Source organism: Cylas formicarius, unplaced genomic scaffold, assembly GCF_029955315.1.
Source record: "Cylas formicarius isolate icCylForm1 unplaced genomic scaffold, icCylForm1.1 PGA_scaffold_4__25_contigs__length_36172078, whole genome shotgun sequence".
NCBI lineage: Eukaryota > Metazoa > Arthropoda > Insecta > Coleoptera > Brentidae > Cylas > Cylas formicarius.
Genome location: NW_026844334.1, coordinates 14,311,434 through 14,328,617, shown reverse-complemented (window position 1 = coordinate 14,328,617; position 17,184 = coordinate 14,311,434). Strand labels below are relative to the sequence as shown.

At 34.2% G+C, this 17,184-nt stretch overlaps 5 protein-coding genes across 5 annotated transcripts in view; 4 read left to right on the top strand and 1 right to left on the bottom strand.

Moving 5' to 3' along the window:
- LOC132701605 (ATP-dependent helicase brm-like) overlaps positions 1-17,184 on the bottom strand; it is a 41,434-nt gene that overhangs the window by 15,680 nt on the left and 8,570 nt on the right. The window lies entirely within an intron of this gene.
- Positions 1,137-4,998, top strand: LOC132701611 (uncharacterized). Its single transcript, XM_060669700.1, has 6 exons — positions 1,137-1,308; positions 2,125-2,258; positions 2,744-3,006; positions 3,659-3,767; positions 4,049-4,200; positions 4,656-4,998. Exons 1-6 carry the CDS (start codon positions 1,243-1,245, stop codon positions 4,793-4,795), a joined length of 864 nt encoding a protein of 287 aa, XP_060525683.1. The 5' UTR covers positions 1,137-1,242; the 3' UTR covers positions 4,796-4,998.
- LOC132701610 (uncharacterized) lies at positions 5,106-8,249 on the top strand. The gene is made up of 6 exons (XM_060669699.1): positions 5,106-5,247; positions 5,298-5,431; positions 5,487-5,749; positions 7,382-7,490; positions 7,559-7,710; positions 7,765-8,249. Exons 1-6 carry the CDS (start codon positions 5,182-5,184, stop codon positions 7,908-7,910), a joined length of 870 nt encoding a protein of 289 aa, XP_060525682.1. The 5' UTR covers positions 5,106-5,181; the 3' UTR covers positions 7,911-8,249.
- On the top strand, positions 10,495-13,074 carry LOC132701614 (inositol monophosphatase 1-like). Its single transcript, XM_060669703.1, has 6 exons — positions 10,495-10,644; positions 10,701-10,831; positions 11,549-11,811; positions 12,108-12,216; positions 12,274-12,425; positions 12,890-13,074. Exons 1-6 carry the CDS (start codon positions 10,579-10,581, stop codon positions 13,027-13,029), a joined length of 861 nt encoding a protein of 286 aa, XP_060525686.1. The 5' UTR covers positions 10,495-10,578; the 3' UTR covers positions 13,030-13,074.
- On the top strand, positions 13,163-15,595 carry LOC132701616 (inositol monophosphatase 1-like). Its single transcript, XM_060669704.1, has 6 exons — positions 13,163-13,313; positions 13,368-13,498; positions 13,962-14,218; positions 14,275-14,383; positions 14,702-14,853; positions 14,902-15,595. The coding sequence occupies exons 1-6, from the start codon at positions 13,248-13,250 to the stop codon at positions 15,039-15,041; spliced, it is 855 nt and encodes a 284-aa protein (XP_060525687.1). The 5' UTR covers positions 13,163-13,247; the 3' UTR covers positions 15,042-15,595.

Here is a 17,184-nt window from a genome sequence, read left to right as displayed (position 1 = left end):
AGTTAATTTTTAATTGAATTTATTAAAAAAAATAAAATTCCATTCCATAATCATTTTCTAATAACTGACGTCGGAAAGGATAATGTTTCAGGCAGAAGAGTAAAAAATATTAGTCAAGGAGGAAGCTTTTAATAGTGCATTATGCAACCAGCTCGATAAACGCTACTTTAGTTGGGAGTTTGATAACTCGTTTAGCTGAACAAGTGTTTAAACGTGTTGCATGATATACTTTTTACACGACCACTAGTTTTTGGGTACATCACTAAATGAGGTGCGACGTGATCCTTACAACTGTCAAACGACAAAATACTATTGGTAACATCTATCGAACTCATCTGAAACCAGGCAAACCCGTTGAACATTGATAAAGACACGGTGTTGTCGAAACAATTGTCATGTCATAATATATAATTTCGTGAAAATCTGAACTTTTAGTTCTTATTTATTTTGATAAATGGATTTTCATCAAATAAAAGCCACCTCAGTTCAACAGCAGATGAATGTACTCAAAAGCTAATGGTCGTAGAAAAGTTTAGTATGCCGCACGTTGATAAACTTCTACAGTTAGTCGATTATTGAAATGTTGTTTATCAAACTTGGTGCACTAATTGTCATTGAATATTGAAACAAATGTGAACATTAACCACTGTACCTAAAATTATGCAAGTTGTAGAATATGATGTACGAGTTTCTATCTAAAAAATTTATGTATGATTTGTTTTTTATGTTTTGTATTTTAATGCTTATGTATTTCTGCAAGAAGCTTCATTAAAGCTGCAAAAACAATAACAATTTTTTTTTGCGGAAAACAAATTTAATATAATGATAGCGGGGTACTATTGTTGTCCCAAGCTTAGCAGTGCAATGCTATACGGTGCACTAAAAAGCTAACCAATACTATAGCACAAGTTTCGTTACTAAATTGTTATATACATACCAAAGTTTTCCAACATTTATACTTACCGGTTTGCACATTAATGTGCGCAAACAAAATTAACAAAATGGTAAAATAAATTGGACATTATATCCATTTTAAATGACTTCATTTTTTGAATCACTGTATACAAAAAAATGTCTAATTCAAGGATTCAAAACGGTAGTGGAGGACAGTAAAAGTATTTAAATGTATCCGCGTTGTTACCGCGCGAAGAATAGAAAATTTCCCATAACTTATCGGACCACTGTGAAGAGAGAATAAAAAAACAATCAGAAAATCTATTGTACCATCGTTATTTAAACAATATGTGTGAGGAAAAAGTTGACGCTTACATGGATTACGTCTTGCCGCTTGTTTTAGAATCAGGCAAGGTGAGTAAATAAATTTACCTTCATTATACATAATACTATACCTATTTATCTCTGCATAAACGGTTTTGTAGTAAAAACCCCCATCCACTTGCCTCATTCTTTCCTCATTTCTATAAAGCTCGAGGCTAGCATATTTTAGGTTTTGCTCAGATTTCGCAATCCTTGGAATGTCCTTAATATGCTTCCTATTTTTCAGGAAAACAATCGAATAAACAAGTTCGCAAACAATTTCATAGCGTATCTCCTTACCATTCCCTGACTAATGCATTCTTAACGGCCACCAATTAGTTGGGAGCTGGTTTAAAAGTGACCTTGATATTGACTTACACACAAAATTTCTACAAGGATTTTATTTTTAACCCATGAAAGGAAGCAATACCCCACATTGTATTAAGAAAGGTATTTTAGAACGTAACAGTTACCGGACTTTTGGAAAAACGACTTTAATAAATGCCTAAATAATGTGGTATTCTTCTCATCTTATAGAACGGATATAAAACACTATGAAACGGAATTTTTGCATGATAATTTTCACAATATCTTTTACATTTGATATTTTCTTACAGAAATCGTGCTTTTGCGATTGCAGTATATTATTTTAATGATTTTTCAGAAGCACTTTTACTAAAAATATTTTTTGGTTAAATTTATAACAAGTTTTATTTGGCTATTTTTTGAAATGATATTGTGATAGAAAAATTTAAAATGGTGTAGATTCGATCAGATGGAATTGATTTCAAATTACAACTGTATCCAAGACTATATTAACAATAAAATAGATCAAATTCGATTTATTATTCCGTGCCCTTATTGCAGGCCCTCTTGGAAATCAAAGAAGATATCAACGTGGAAAGCAAAAAGGTGGGAGTTTGGGATGTAGTCACCATTTACGATAGAAAAATTGAAAACGTGCTTATCAGAAACTTGAAGAACAAGTACCCGACACACAAGTAAGGTCCTTAATATTGAAGGATACAGAGTGACTGGTTCAAAAGCGTATATATTGAAGGACATGGTAATAGAGGTCAGTTGCAGTTTTTTTAGCCAAACAGGCTTTTTGCGAATGTAAAGAATAACATTCTAATTTATGTGTTTTATTAGAAATCTGCCATATAGTCGTACTAATTTCAAGATTAAAGCAGATAAAACCACGGTACATTCACATAAGGCAAATTACATGTCCTCCAATATATATGTTTATAAACCAGTGACCCGACATATTAAATAGCTATAAGTAAATTTCTACTGCTACGGTTCATCGAATAAGTACAATTTAGAATTTCTTGATGCGAACGTTTGTTATCCCGAAGAATTTCAAAATGTAGACAAACAGAAATCCTAAATTTTAAAATTTATGATAAGAGTTGAGAAACCTTTCACTAAAACAAATAAAACCTGTGACCCACTCGGTAATTCATAATTTTGAAACGCTTAGATTTATTGGCGAAGAAGAATCGTCGAAGAAAAAAGAAATATCTAAACTAACGGACTGCCCGACGTGGATAATCGACCCCATCGATGGGACAGCGAACTTTTTCAAAAGAATGCCCATCAGCTGCATCTCGGTGGGTCTGACCATCAACAAGGAACAAGTGATGGGCATCGCGTACAACCCCTACATGGACGAGCTTTTCACAGCCATTAAGGGAAAGGGAGCTTACTTAAACGGACAAAGGATATTCACAAGCGGAGAAACGGGTACTTGTTCCTGATTAATTGAATTTCATGGCTCTAACAAAACAGGAGAGTTCTTGCTCCACACAGAGCCTCAATATAAATATAATGAACAATTGCGATATAAATTGACTGTGTTTTCTATTGTGAAAATTCCGGTACACATTCATAGAAACCTTTTTATATCTTAAATTTTCTTTAATTTAAAATATCTCAACCCTTTAAAAAATACTTTATACAAATTAGTCACAAATGTATTTATACTAATAATAAAGCTTTACGAACTCTGAGAATAAAAATATAAAAGGTTTTTCTAGACGCTAGTTGTATATTTTATTTATCAATGTATAACTTTCTTTTCACAACAGCTCGGAAATTTTCAATTGCCACTACTTCCGTAACAGAAAAATAAACTTTGTTCAAAAATGTATTATATAATATTACTATACTATATATATTTAAAGAAGTAAACAACGAGGTATTGCTTACATAAATGAATTGAATTACTTGCAATAGGATAATTGAAAAAAATATTTTTTATTTTCGGAGTATTCAATATAGTGTAATGAAATGTAAAACTGTTGCCAACTCACTCACAAAAAAGCCAATTTGTTGTCAAAAGCTAAATTACATATAATCAGAATTACACAAATATAATTACAGTTTTATTTTTTAGATATCAAAAGATGTGTCTTCAATTACGAAATTTCTCTGGCCAGGACTAGTGATAAACTTTACAAAATGTACATGTACCGACTGAAACATTTGGTAAAGGAAGTAATGGGGTAGGTATAATATCCCATCTAGATAATAGTTTAGAAACTCGAACTCGAAGTTTTAAATCCTTTGGAGCGCTATCTACCTCAGAAAATTGTAGCTCGAATTTTGAAAAACTTTATCTCTTTAGACCTGAAACCTACCATGATGACAAAAAAGATAATACTAATAAAGGACTTTTTCCGCTTTTAATTATCAACTTAGTGGAGGAATGCACTAATCAAACATGCAATGAAGAAATTTCGATTTCGTTTCAAGCAAGATACACTGTTTACTTTTTTTTTTACAGCACGAGATCCTACGGCTGTTCTGTGCTAGGACAATGCTATTTGGCTTGTGGAAGGATTGATGCTTATCAATGTGACGGTTTGTATCCGTGGGATGCTGCTGCGGGAACTCTAATTGTACGAGAGGCGGGAGGATATGTTATAGACTCTTCAGGTATAAACATTTTCCTAATTTCTCATAGCATGCTCAAAATATCATTTAAATTACATGCATTACTGACATGTCAGTTTCGTTTCCCATGAATCCGAGCCACTTCGGATATTTCCGGGATTTTACCGCACGAATTGGGCAGCAATCGGATGTTGTCGGAAATATTTCCCACGCTTTGAATTTTGACGTTTGTCAATTCTGACGGTGATGTCAGTGAATGTATTCGTGTTGTTTTGCGAAAATGTAACCTAAAACTAACGATCGTGGAAAAAGTATAGTATGCAACACGTTCGGTAAACATTTAACTCTCTCGTTTATTGAAAACTCGCTCCTCTCGTGTCAAATAAACTCGTGAGTCAAATGACGTTTACCGCACTTGTTGCATAATATACTATTTTTTCGATCCTCGTTGTTACGCGTTGTTTATGTCAGCATAAGACAAAGTTGTTAAATTTTAGGCAAAGAATTCGATTTGATGGACCCCAACTATTTGGCGACTGCAAGCAGAGAGTTGCAGGACAAATTCATGGAATTGGAAAGAAAAGCCGACGACGAGATGCTCAAAGCGGCGAAATCAAATCTCGAATTTAATCCATAACTGGAACGTTTGTTGCAGACCAGATTATGGATTGACGGTTTTCAAAACAAAACCATTTAAACCACTTATGCGCACTCATACATGTTAATAGTGTTTTACTTACATAAAATGACGATCTCCTATTGAAAATTTGCCTTGCAAAATATTGTTTAAACAAAATTTATTTTATACTACGTGTTGCATTAATAATAGCTGAAAAAATACATTGGGTTTGACTACGCCTATGCTATATGATACGCTTCGATATAAATTACACAAAGATGTAAAAAACATATCTCAAAATACCAAGGCCACACGACGCCATAGACTCGTCGGAATAAATAATAAAATTACAGTCATTAGAAGAGTTTGGGTTAGTTGTATTTTTTTCTTGATATACACGCGCAATGAGCGATCAAGAAATTATAGAGTTAATGGACTCGGTGTTACCGTTAGTTTTAGAATCCGGAAAAGTAAGATCGAGCGTTCTAAGCTAGTCTCGGCCTCTAATTTACAATTTTAGATCCTACTGGAAACGCAAGACGAAAGTATCGAAATGGACAGTAAAAAAGCCATCTGGGAAGTGGTGACCGTATACGACCAGAAAATCGAGGATGTTCTCATGAAAGGCATCAAAGAGCTGTACCCCACGCACAAGTAAGTCAAGACCTATTCGACCAACTGAAGCAAACAAAGTGCTTCGTCTCAACAGGATCATCAGCGAGGAAGAGTGTTCCCAGAAAGACGAGATAGCTAAACTGACAGATGCGCCCACTTGGATAATAGATCCTATAGATGCGACTGCAAATTTTGCAAAAGGAATGCCCATAACTTGTATTTCTGTAGGACTGACTATCGGCAAAGAACAAATATTGGGGATAGCTTACAACCCTTTCATGAACGAACTATTTACCGCTACAAAGGGAAGAGGCGCTTACCTAAATGGCAAAAAGATCTGCACTAGTGGACTTACAGGTAAGTAGGATCATTGCAGCTATTCTTGGAATAGGGGAAAATTTTACTTCTTTTTACTCATTCTATTGCACAAACATTTCTCTGAAAACCAAGAACTCATATTCTTATTCTATATTGCTAAATTTCTCAACATTTTCACCAACAAACGTCGGTAGCTTTATCCCACTCTCCATAATATATTGTGACTTTGATAGTCAACTGACTTTTTTTATTTATTTCTTCTACGGCTAATGTTACTGCAATTTGTGATATTTGCGGAACTTCGACTTTTAAAAAATAGTTTTGAAAAGTTTTAAACAAACATAAAAACCTATTCTTGCGGTAAAAATAATAATTCAATTCTACTATTTACAAAACTTCCGGATTCCTCCCATATTCATGAATGGTAGACCTGAGTCGCGGTTAAAATTGTTTGGTTGCTTATAGATTCCTATAGATTGTCGGATATTTCTTAAAAGAATTGATTACACGCAAGAATTTTAGTTTTATTCAATAAAATTTGATGTCCGATTTCATGATTGTGGTCGACAACTGCTGATGAGTTTATTTAACGCAGTCTTAAGACTCTTTTATATTCTTTCAGCCTAGCTGATGTTTTCGTCCGGTCTTTCCAATTTATTCTTTGCAGCATACGCATGGAATGCTGTAAACTCCTAGTATCTCAAATGGCATTTTACATTTTTCAAGAGGTTTTATTAGTCTAAACAACTTAATAAATTTTCTATTAGAAACCTACAAAGGATCCGTTTTAATTAAGCTTATCATTTCTAATCTCAATCTCCTTCAGATCATCTTTAAAATCGACAGTGATAATATACCAATACCGATATATAATATATCATAAAGGCATACAAATTTTTGGGTTATAATCGTGACTTTCTCCCTATTATTCTGGACCAATAGAATTGATTTCTTCCTGGAAGTAAAAGTTTCGCTGTTTTATCAACATTTTTCAAGGCTGCTTTTTAACATATAAGCGGACCACGCTCACTCTTGGCTATTTGCCCACAACATTTCAACAATACAACAATATTGTGATCAGGATGTACTTTGGCAGTAGGATATGAATCAGATTCAGTTATTGGTCCTTATATATTATATATTTCTTAATTTTACCCAAATCTAGGGCTAGCATTTATAATGGCTATTATATTAATGTTATTAAAATTTTTGATTACTTATTATAAATCGATTTCTCATAACAAATTAGTTTTGTTATATTAACTTAATAATAGGCTTAGTTCCAAAAAAAAAACTATTAAGCAAGTTAAATTAACCAAGTATATTCTTAGAGTTTTTAAATTGAATTGATTACGATCAAATTATAATAAAATATTTTGTTCGGATATTTTTGGCAGTCGTGAGAGCGCCAATACCGGATGCCTAGAAAGTTGTATACACATTAACTACCTGGTATCTCAAATATTTTCAACTAGATTATCGTTACTAACAAAGGTTAGGCTACTTTCCATGTGCTATTTCAGTCAATTAACCAACAAACGAATACAACAACGCTATTATGAAAATTTAGTTTTTTTTGTTCTAATTTCGTTAATAGGTTGAAACCTAAAACATTTTTCAAGTGCAAAAATAACATTTTAATTATTATGGAATTATATATTTATATTTCAGATATAAAAAGGTGTATTTTTAACTATGAGATTTCCCTGGCCAGGACAAGTACCCACCTGTACAACGTGTATATGTTTAGGCTTAAACATTTAATAACAGAGATCCTTGGGTGAGTCTCATAGTAATCACCAAAAGTACCATTGCAGCGTTGACATAAACATATCTCTGTTCATTTAGCATTCGCTCCTACGGCTGTCCTGTTCTGGGACTGTGTTACGTAGCATGTGGACGTGTTGACGCATATCAATGCGATGGACTCTACCCATGGGACGCAGCAGCTGGTACCTTAATTGTCAAAGAAGCCGGAGGTCATGTGGTAGATACTACAGGTTACAGGTGTTCGTATAAGTTCAAAGACGTGACAAAATAAACTGCATTTCCAGGCAAATCCGAATTCGATGTGATGGAACCAAACTTCCTGGCTACGGCTTCGAAAGCGCTTAGCGACAAGTTTATTGAAATCGAAAACCGAGCGGATAGGGAACGTTCAGTTGCCATTTCAAACAATAAGGAGTATTCGCCATTGTGATGGAAACAAACCTTACTTTATTTCGGTGACCATAGACGAAAATGTTTTAAAAAAAGAGACAGACAACAGCAATCTTCCAATGGGAATAGCGAATCATAAAAAATATAAATCGAAAACCCACTTCTCTCCCACTTTTTTGACCACTGATAGTTTATTTATAGTGTTTGTATTTTAAGTTCGCGGTAATCATGTGTATAGGTAACATAAAGAGTTACACTACTACATCGTTTTCGTATTTTTTTCAGCCTCCACTTTCGTTGACAGTGTTAGGAAATACTTGGTAAATTGCGACCGACGTTCATGACCTATTTTTTTTGTCTTTTTTCAAACACAGACGAGTATTAGATATCTGCGATTTATATATATACACAAAGAGATTTGTCTCAGCAAAAACAATCATTTTGTTGTTTGCTCTGTCAACTAACGGAGTGATGCAATATTATTAAACTTATTGTACTAACAATTTTTACGAAAAGATGCCTGTTATTGAATTTCAAAAAATTAAAAATATTTCCTTAAACTGTTGGCAAATAAACCGCAGCCCAAGAAAAAGCCAGGGGCAACACTCATTCTGCCTTGTAGCATTAGGCGCAATTGACACACTTCCAACAACCAAGCTGGTTGAAGTAAGTTTTTGATTAATTATTATTGGACACTTTTCCAATTTATTATTATTATTATTAGCACTAAAAATTCAATTAATTGTAATCATATCAATAACTGGTTAGTAAAATGTCTTCTATTCTTTTTCTACTTAACTGCATTCAATCCTTCTGATCTTTAGTTATACCGACACGTCTTCCATCGCTTCCCTAAGAGAGCCCTCTGGACCCAATGAATTAATCTCTTATACTTTTAATCATCTGTTCATTGTTCATGCACTGTTGATTAAGAGTTGACTTGGTGTTTTTTCCTCTTCTTCGTCTTATACAGCAGGTTCCCAAACAATGTTTTTAAGACAATACTATTACAAAAAATAACAGAAGAAAACAAAACCCACAACAACAATTTTCCCTAAAATATCATAATAATAATAAAATCGCCTGCAATTTCACACGTGGAGTTCGTACATAAACTTGCGTGCATAGAAATCGGCCCATTGTATTTTTTTTTCTAAAAACTATTCATCTGACCCAAAAAATAAACATGCTAATTGGAAGACAATTTAATCTGCTTTAGTATTAGTTTAAATTTGTCAAGAGTGATGATCATTTATATGTGTATTTAAGGAATGAAACGTGTTCATGCAGTAGTTATAGTGATAATAACAAACTTGTTATGGACTTAATTAATCGCCTTTGCAGGTGGAATTTTCACATTAATTTTTTAACCATTTGAAGAGCTTCTAATAGTGTTACCTTGATGCATATTACACCGAAAAAACCGTTAAGTTGTCGCTTGAATCGAAAATGGACTGCGTTGCTGCGAGCTGTTGCTCGACAACTGGATATGACACACTCAGCAGTTCGAACAGTATGCCAAAATATGGTATGGGGTTTGGTATGAGGAGACTAGATCCTTTGCCAGTCGCCCAGGAACAGGCAAAAGGCGAATTATAACCGCTCGTAATGACCGCGTACGCTTTTTACGGGATCGTCTGATTTGGTTATTGAACCAATGGGGGTTTGTTCTGTTCTCAGATGAGCCTTTTTGGTAGTGACCGACGAAAAAAAGTGTACCGAAGACCAGGAGAGCGATTGGCAGAATGCTGCGGGGTCCTTATGGAGATGGTTCCTGCATTATATGGAGTGCAATTTCAACGGACGCACGAACCGACCCTGTTTTCATCCGTAGGGGCGGCCGTGATCAAGGGACAGGAGATTTAACAGGTTAGGTACATCGAAGATATTTTATCAGATCGCATGGTACCATATATCGACTACATTGGAGAAGAATTCATTTTTATGAGTCATAGAGTGTCCAGCATACAGTCCCGACCTCAATCCAATTTATGGGATGAGAGAAAACGGAGAATTCGAGCTAGACTTCGTACCCCAACATTCCACAAGCAACAATAGCGAACTTGATTAGATCTAGGCCTAATTGAGTAAGGGCAAGAGGGGATCGTACCCATTGTGATTGTCAATAAGCCTATTTGTTTTTAACAATAAAAAAACTTAATTTGACTCGTACAGTTATTTTACTATGCTAAACCTAAAAAGGAGAAATACGTTTTAATCAATTTAACCTCGTATTAAAGCATATTAAATTGTCTTTCAAACGGCATATTTTGTTTGATCTGATCAGTAGTTTCTAAAAAAAAATAAAATTGAAGTTAAAAGTTTACAATGGGCCGATTTCTATGCCCTCAAGTTTATTATAAAAGTAGTGTAGAGTAGGTACAATTCGCTGGTAAGCAAATGAACTGGCCAGTTTCTAGATATGGAGACGACCGCAAATATTATTTAGAACACCGATGGTCCAACTGTAAGAAATTTGACAATTCTAACAATTTCGATACTGCCAGTTACATTGAGTTTCTTACCTCAACGGAATATGTTTTCCAGACAGCGAGGAAGCCATTCATAAATAATTTACATATAGAACGCACCTCGTAACAGGAGGATTAACTGCGTCTGCCGCTACTTCATTATGCGAACGTCAAGATAGCGACTTGTTATTTTTTTGTGAGAGCATTACGTTTGTGGAACTCTGGAACCGGACGAAAATGGAAGAACAAAGGATACAACGCTACTACGAATTCATTTTACCCTTGATATTGGAAGCAGGGAAGGTCGGGCGCTGAAAATTTCAACTTCGGCCGTATGGGTGGTGGTGTTAAAATTTCAGGTCTTGCTGAAAGCGAACGACGTCGACGTGGAAACCAAAAACGATGAAGTGTGGGACTTGGTTACGGTTTACGATAGGAAAATCGAAGAGGTTTTAATAAAGAAAATTAAACAAAATTTTCCGGAACACAAGTAAGTGATATAAGATATATTTTATGGTGTAATTCATAGCGGGCCATTCGATATACATATGAGACACGGCAAACATTGGAATTCTAAATGACAAGCTTCGCTTTCATTACAGATATGAATTCTAAGCGACAAAAGACGTAGACTTTTTTGTAAAACTCCTTGTTAAGATGGCACTATAATTACAAAAAGAACTTACCGAATATCGCGAATAGCGAAAACTAAATAAAGAAAATCAACGGGACAATATTTCAATATTGGACCAAATCAGAAACATCCTGAAGATAATGTTTTAGCATATATTTTATTAGCCAGAGGTTTTCCTAGCTGAAGCAAAAGTTGTCATCGTCTCTAGTTCCAGACCGTTACAATATCTAATAATAATCTAATTATTTCTGTCAGCTTTACAGCATTCAGTACTTTTAAATGATTCTTTTGCAACATGATGTACCATAGAGAGTAAAATAACTGATGTTTTGCCAGAATTATATGACAAGTCATCTTCGATAATACATGGCAATATTCCTAAAAAATACAAGAATTCTAGTGCTTATGTGCATTATGTGTAAAGTCGTTATTAAAACAAAATAAAATCAAAAATGGACACGGCTTTCTGAACAATAAATAAACATTTAGGATAAAATTTCATGAAACTATTGGCACGGATCGATTGTCTGGTTAGTTGGTGGAAGTTTATTAATAATTACTAAATTATTAAAGATACATTGGAGAGGAAGAATCGGACAGCTCCGGCGAGATGAGAAAATTGTCGGATGATCCGACATGGTTTATAGATCCGATCGACGGGACGGCCAATTTTGTCAGAGGATTGCCCATTTCTTGCATCTCGGTGGGACTGACTGTTAATAAAGATATGGTTATGGGTATCGTTTACAATCCGTTCATGGACGAACTGTATACGGCCTTTAAAGGGCAGGGGGCGTACATGAACGGTCACAGAATTCGAACCAGTGGCTGTAAAGGTATTCTGCCGTCATATCGAAAAAAAAATGCCTAGTATCCCATGTTTATATAATAATAAAATATGTCCGGTTTGTCCAAAATTAGGTTTAGCACTCACCACGCATGCATATCATCGAGTATTTAGATTTGTGTCTACTTGTGAACTCTAGGATCATTGAAATTCATTTTTGTAACTGGAAAACTTTAAAATATGATATGTTTTTAATTATTATTGCCTACCTTTGTTACATTAGATAGAATGCGGCATAGTAGACATTATAGTGTTAATTTTATTCACGAATTTTTATGTTGTTAGATATCCGAAGATCGGTTTTTAATTACGAGATAACCATAGCCAGAAGAAATGAATACTACTTTCAGATGTATATGTACCGAACGAAACATCTAATACGGGAAATAACCGGGTAGGTGTTAGTTTTGTAGTTCTTTTGGGTTCATTGCCAGGTCGCTTCGAATTTCAGAATAAGATCGATGGGTTGTGGAGTCTTAGGGCTTTGTTACGTTGCGAACGGAAGAACAGACGCCTACCAAGCCGATGGACTTTTCCCTTGGGATGCAGCGGCTGGGGTTCTAATAGTCAGAGAAGCCGGCGGGCACGTGGTTGACACTTTCGGTAAAGAACTGTTAATTCTAATTCCGATTCTGAGTTATCCAATAGTCCTAGTCTATTACAAAATCGACCAGACTACGATTTCTTATATTCGGTGATGATGCTTTAATATGTCTGACATTTCCAAGCCGCATTTTACGATTTATTTATCACTTGTCTATATCAAAATACAAAAAAAGTATAAGCGAATATTAATGAACAAAAAATGTCATGTAATCGAATCATATGATCAACTGATATCAGAGAACGGGGATAATATTGTAAGACCCAAATGGTACGCCATTAATAAATTTGTTTATTTTGACTGACTTGTCATTTTTTAATGTCATTTCCACGTTCTTTTCAAAAAAACTGACTCTTTAAACCAAAATAGTTTGTATTTCATTGTTTAAAGTCTGTTGCTTAAAGTTTGTACTATCCTAAACTAGCAAAATATATTCTACTTATCTATTATTTTTTATCTCTAGGAAAGGAGTTTGATTTAATGGATCCGAATTTTTTGGCCACGGCTACTAAAGAACTTTCAGACCAATATATGGAAGTGGAGAGGAGAGCCGACAATGAGCTACTCAACAATTCTAAACAAAATAAACCATTTACCATTTAAGTGCGTAAAAATGATAGTGTATTAAAATAATAAATTAATATATCACCAGACAAATTGTTGCTTTATATCGAACCCACCTCGTAGTTACAATAAATGTATAAACATTTCCCAAATAAATCAAAGGCAAAGCTAGTTTATATGAGAGCAGACACAAAAGATTCCTCATTTTATCTTATTTGCGTTCCTAAATACACGTTTGGGTTGCTAATGGGAAGAACATGACGCAACACGAAGCTCAAATTTATTACGAATTCATTTTGCCGCTGGTAATAGATGCAGGAAAAGTGAGTATACGAATCAGGAATTTTTCATCGATGTGGTGCGCTGGATAATTTAAGATTCTGAAAGACGCTCAGCATATCGAAGTCGAAATCAAAAACGAAGTTGTCTGGGATTGGGTTACAATTTACGACAGGAAAATTGAAGAGGTGTTGATAAAAAGGATTAAAGAGCGCTACCCCAACCATCGGTAAGACAGTGATTGGCCAGGGTACCGTTTATTTTCTAGGTGGTTTTACTAGAAGCAAAAATAATATTTTTAGTTAATTTTATATTATTAAATATTTATTAAAACCATACGACAAAGCATAAACCAATTATATCTTGTAGCTAAAAACATTAGAACGTTTCAGTAAAAATCACTAATATTCTTGGTGAAAGTGATGGACATTTTCTCAAAAGCAATTAAACATAACTCGAATTTGTAAAGAGTATATATATATATATATATATATATATATATATATATATATATATATATATATATATATATAACGAAAACTGAACAGCATGACCAGTAAACGGTAAAAAGGATGTCGAATCGTTTACATCATGTATAATAAAATTCAAAAATCCCTCGAAGCCAACTTCAGCACCATTTTGTCGAAAATTTTAATATTGACGCTCTATATCTCATTCTATCTTGTATCTAGATACATAGGAGAGGAAGAAAGTTTCGGAGAGACTAGGGAGCTAACTGATCATCCTACGTGGATAATTGATCCGATAGATGGAACTGTTAATTTTGTGCGTAATTTTCCCATGTCAGGTATTTCCGTGGCACTTGCGATACAAAAGGAAATTGTGGTTGGTGTGGTTTACAATCCTCATATGGGTGAACTGTACACCGCTGTGAAAGGTAAGGGGGCATACCTGAACGGAAACAGGATACGCACGAGCTGTTGCAAAGGTAGTCTAAGTTACCAATAGGTAAATATGGAGAATCAAGAACTTCCTGGATTTTAGAAATGCGAAAATCGGTGCTTAACTATGAGCTAAGTTTAGCTAGAAGAAACGAGCACTTTTTCAAAATGTACATGTATCGTACCAAACATTTAATCAAAGCCATCACAGGGTAAGCCATACATTAAATAAAATACGAGTTCATGGTACTTGTAAGCTAACTTTTATATACTCATTTCACCAAAATACGACATTTTTGAAGAAATGAGAATCAGTTTCTAGTTCCATTATGTTGGAATAAGCATAATAATCATTTTAATACTAGTATAACCTACCAACCACTAATTTTTTAAATTTAACGTTTAAGCCAGAATATAAAAAAAAAAAATAAAACTTTTAATTCTGATCTAGCGAAAGTCAGATTTTGTTCAGACTAAAATTACTAGCCAAGAATAAGCAAAAAATAATTTATTTTATATTGACCTTATAGAATACGCGCTTTGGGATGTGCCGTGCTGGGACTTTGTTACGTGGCAAATGGAAGAACAGACGCTTATCAGGCAGACGGCCTCTATCCATGGGATGTGGCGGCTGGTATATTAATTGTCAGGGAAGCTGGAGGATACGTAATAGACACGTCAGGTATAATAACGATGGGTATGTGAACCGCTCGAGGCAGTTACATTTTAGGGAAGGAATTCGACGTGATGGAACCGAATTTTTTGGCTACAGCCACGCGAGAGCTGTCAGATCAATTGATGGTCGTCGAAAAGAGGGCCGACGAAGAACTACTTAACGATACAAAACTCTCGGAATCGCTGCGCACATAAACATGTGAATTATAAATAAAAATTGAAAACCAAAATATGAAATTGGTGCACGAGCAGCGTCTCGATCAATAAATTTTTAATTGACCAGTATCGCGATGCAAAAATTGTTTTAATATGCACGTCAAGAAGCCAAAGTAAAATTACCTTATTTATTTCGGTGAATCGTATTTTTTTTATCAAACCGCCAAGCGTTTCAAGGTTGCCAGTGGGATAATTAGCAAAACAAAATATTGAAAATAAATCTCAGTAGAACCTCAACTGTCCCTACCGATGTATGATGATTCAAAGTCGTTGCATTGGAAGAAGAAATTTTCCCATCAATTTGATGAATATTTTGAATTGCTGCTAAATAATTTTTCAATTTATTGCAGTGTTGGATATATAAATGACCTTATCTGAACCGCTACCACCAACTTTGTCTAAACTAGTCCAAACCAAACTAACCAAAATTATTCATTTAATAATCATATTAAAAGTGTTAAATAAGTACGTCCTAACCCAAACTAACTAACCATAAATACAAAATTGTTGGAACTTCATATATTGTATAATAATTTAAATTCTTTTAAAAATAGTTTACGAGAATTGCTCTTTCAGCCTTGTGTCTGCACTTTGAATGAATTTTTTGTAATTAAATAGTTCGACATAAAAAATATAAACTGTTGTTATAAATAACAGATTGTATATTTAAATGTTATCCTGAATATTTGTTTTTTTGGGTGGGTGCAAAGTTATTCCTAGAGATAAAAGGCACATCTTAAATATTTTAAAAATGTTGTACAAATTATCCACTCGTAATTTATCTGAACTGTTTTGGATTATATTTCAATAACAAATATCATCTGAATTTTATAGCTGCAACCCATAAAAATAGAGGTTCATGTATAACCTGTACTCAAGACTTTACCAAGGCCGAGTTAAGGCCACCTGAATAACCACTGCAATTCCTAAATTCCTAGATTTAGATCATACGTATTCCAGGGTAGTGTTTCCATTTATTTGGACCTGAATAAGTCTTTAAAAAAAATTGTGATCGAAATAGCATTTTCTAATTTACGGTAAAAAATACCCACATAGAGCCACCTGCACTGTCCATTCATAAAAATGGACCACTGAGTCAGTGTTCATTTTAATTATCTTTATGATTCGCTCCTGGAAAATCCCGTTCAGACATTTATAAAAATCTCGTAAAAACCGAGAGAACTTCCAACCGTCCGCGTAAAATTGGAAAAAACAGCAATTTACATAACCTACATTTGCATGTAGCTACGTTATTTTTATTGATGTTATGAAAAATCGCGACCGGTCATAAGCACAGTTTACATCCACCACGAAAAGCGATTTGCGGTTGACATTAAAACTATTTACACTTTGTTATTTGCAGGTAATAGAATTGCCGCGCGAAAATCCATGAATTTAGAGGAGATCATACTCAAAATCAACCAAGTTACTATCGCCATTTTTGAAATATTTTTACAAAATTATGCGGTCTATGTAGATGTAAATCCACAATGCATATATGCAGAGGGCTTTATCTCAAAATCAACAAACGTAGACGTTAAATAGATGTAATTTTTACCGGTATCCCTATAGATAATAAAATTTCATTGCTACCTGGTTTTAAACTAATTCCGCAGCAACAAAGTAAACTACATCACAACAAGCTTAATTCAATACAATATAAACATAACATTTCTCTAGTAAATACTTATTTTGTAGATTTCAGTGTTTTGTGATGGAAAATGACATAGTAACAGCACGCTATCCTGATAATGCGTTTATTTCTCTCTACTTGCTACGAATAAAGACCGTATCTGGGCTCTTGATTTTGATAAGATTTCTGTTTTGATTATTTCTAGCTAGTTTTGGTTAGTCCTTTTGTTGAAATATTGGTTCGTTGAGGTAGCGAATGATAAAATTAAAGATTTTTTAAAGATATTTCTATTCGCTACCTGAATATTTGAACAAAAAAATAACCAAAACTGGCAACGGTAGATTTTGACAATTTGCAAGACTAGTGCAAAATTAAATTACGTGATCGGTGTTGTGTGGGTAAAATGACTACCAATAAGACGTAGAGGATTTTATTTTTTTCCAAAGAACTTTGTCATGTCGCCTGCAAAAATTGATGACTGGTGTGATG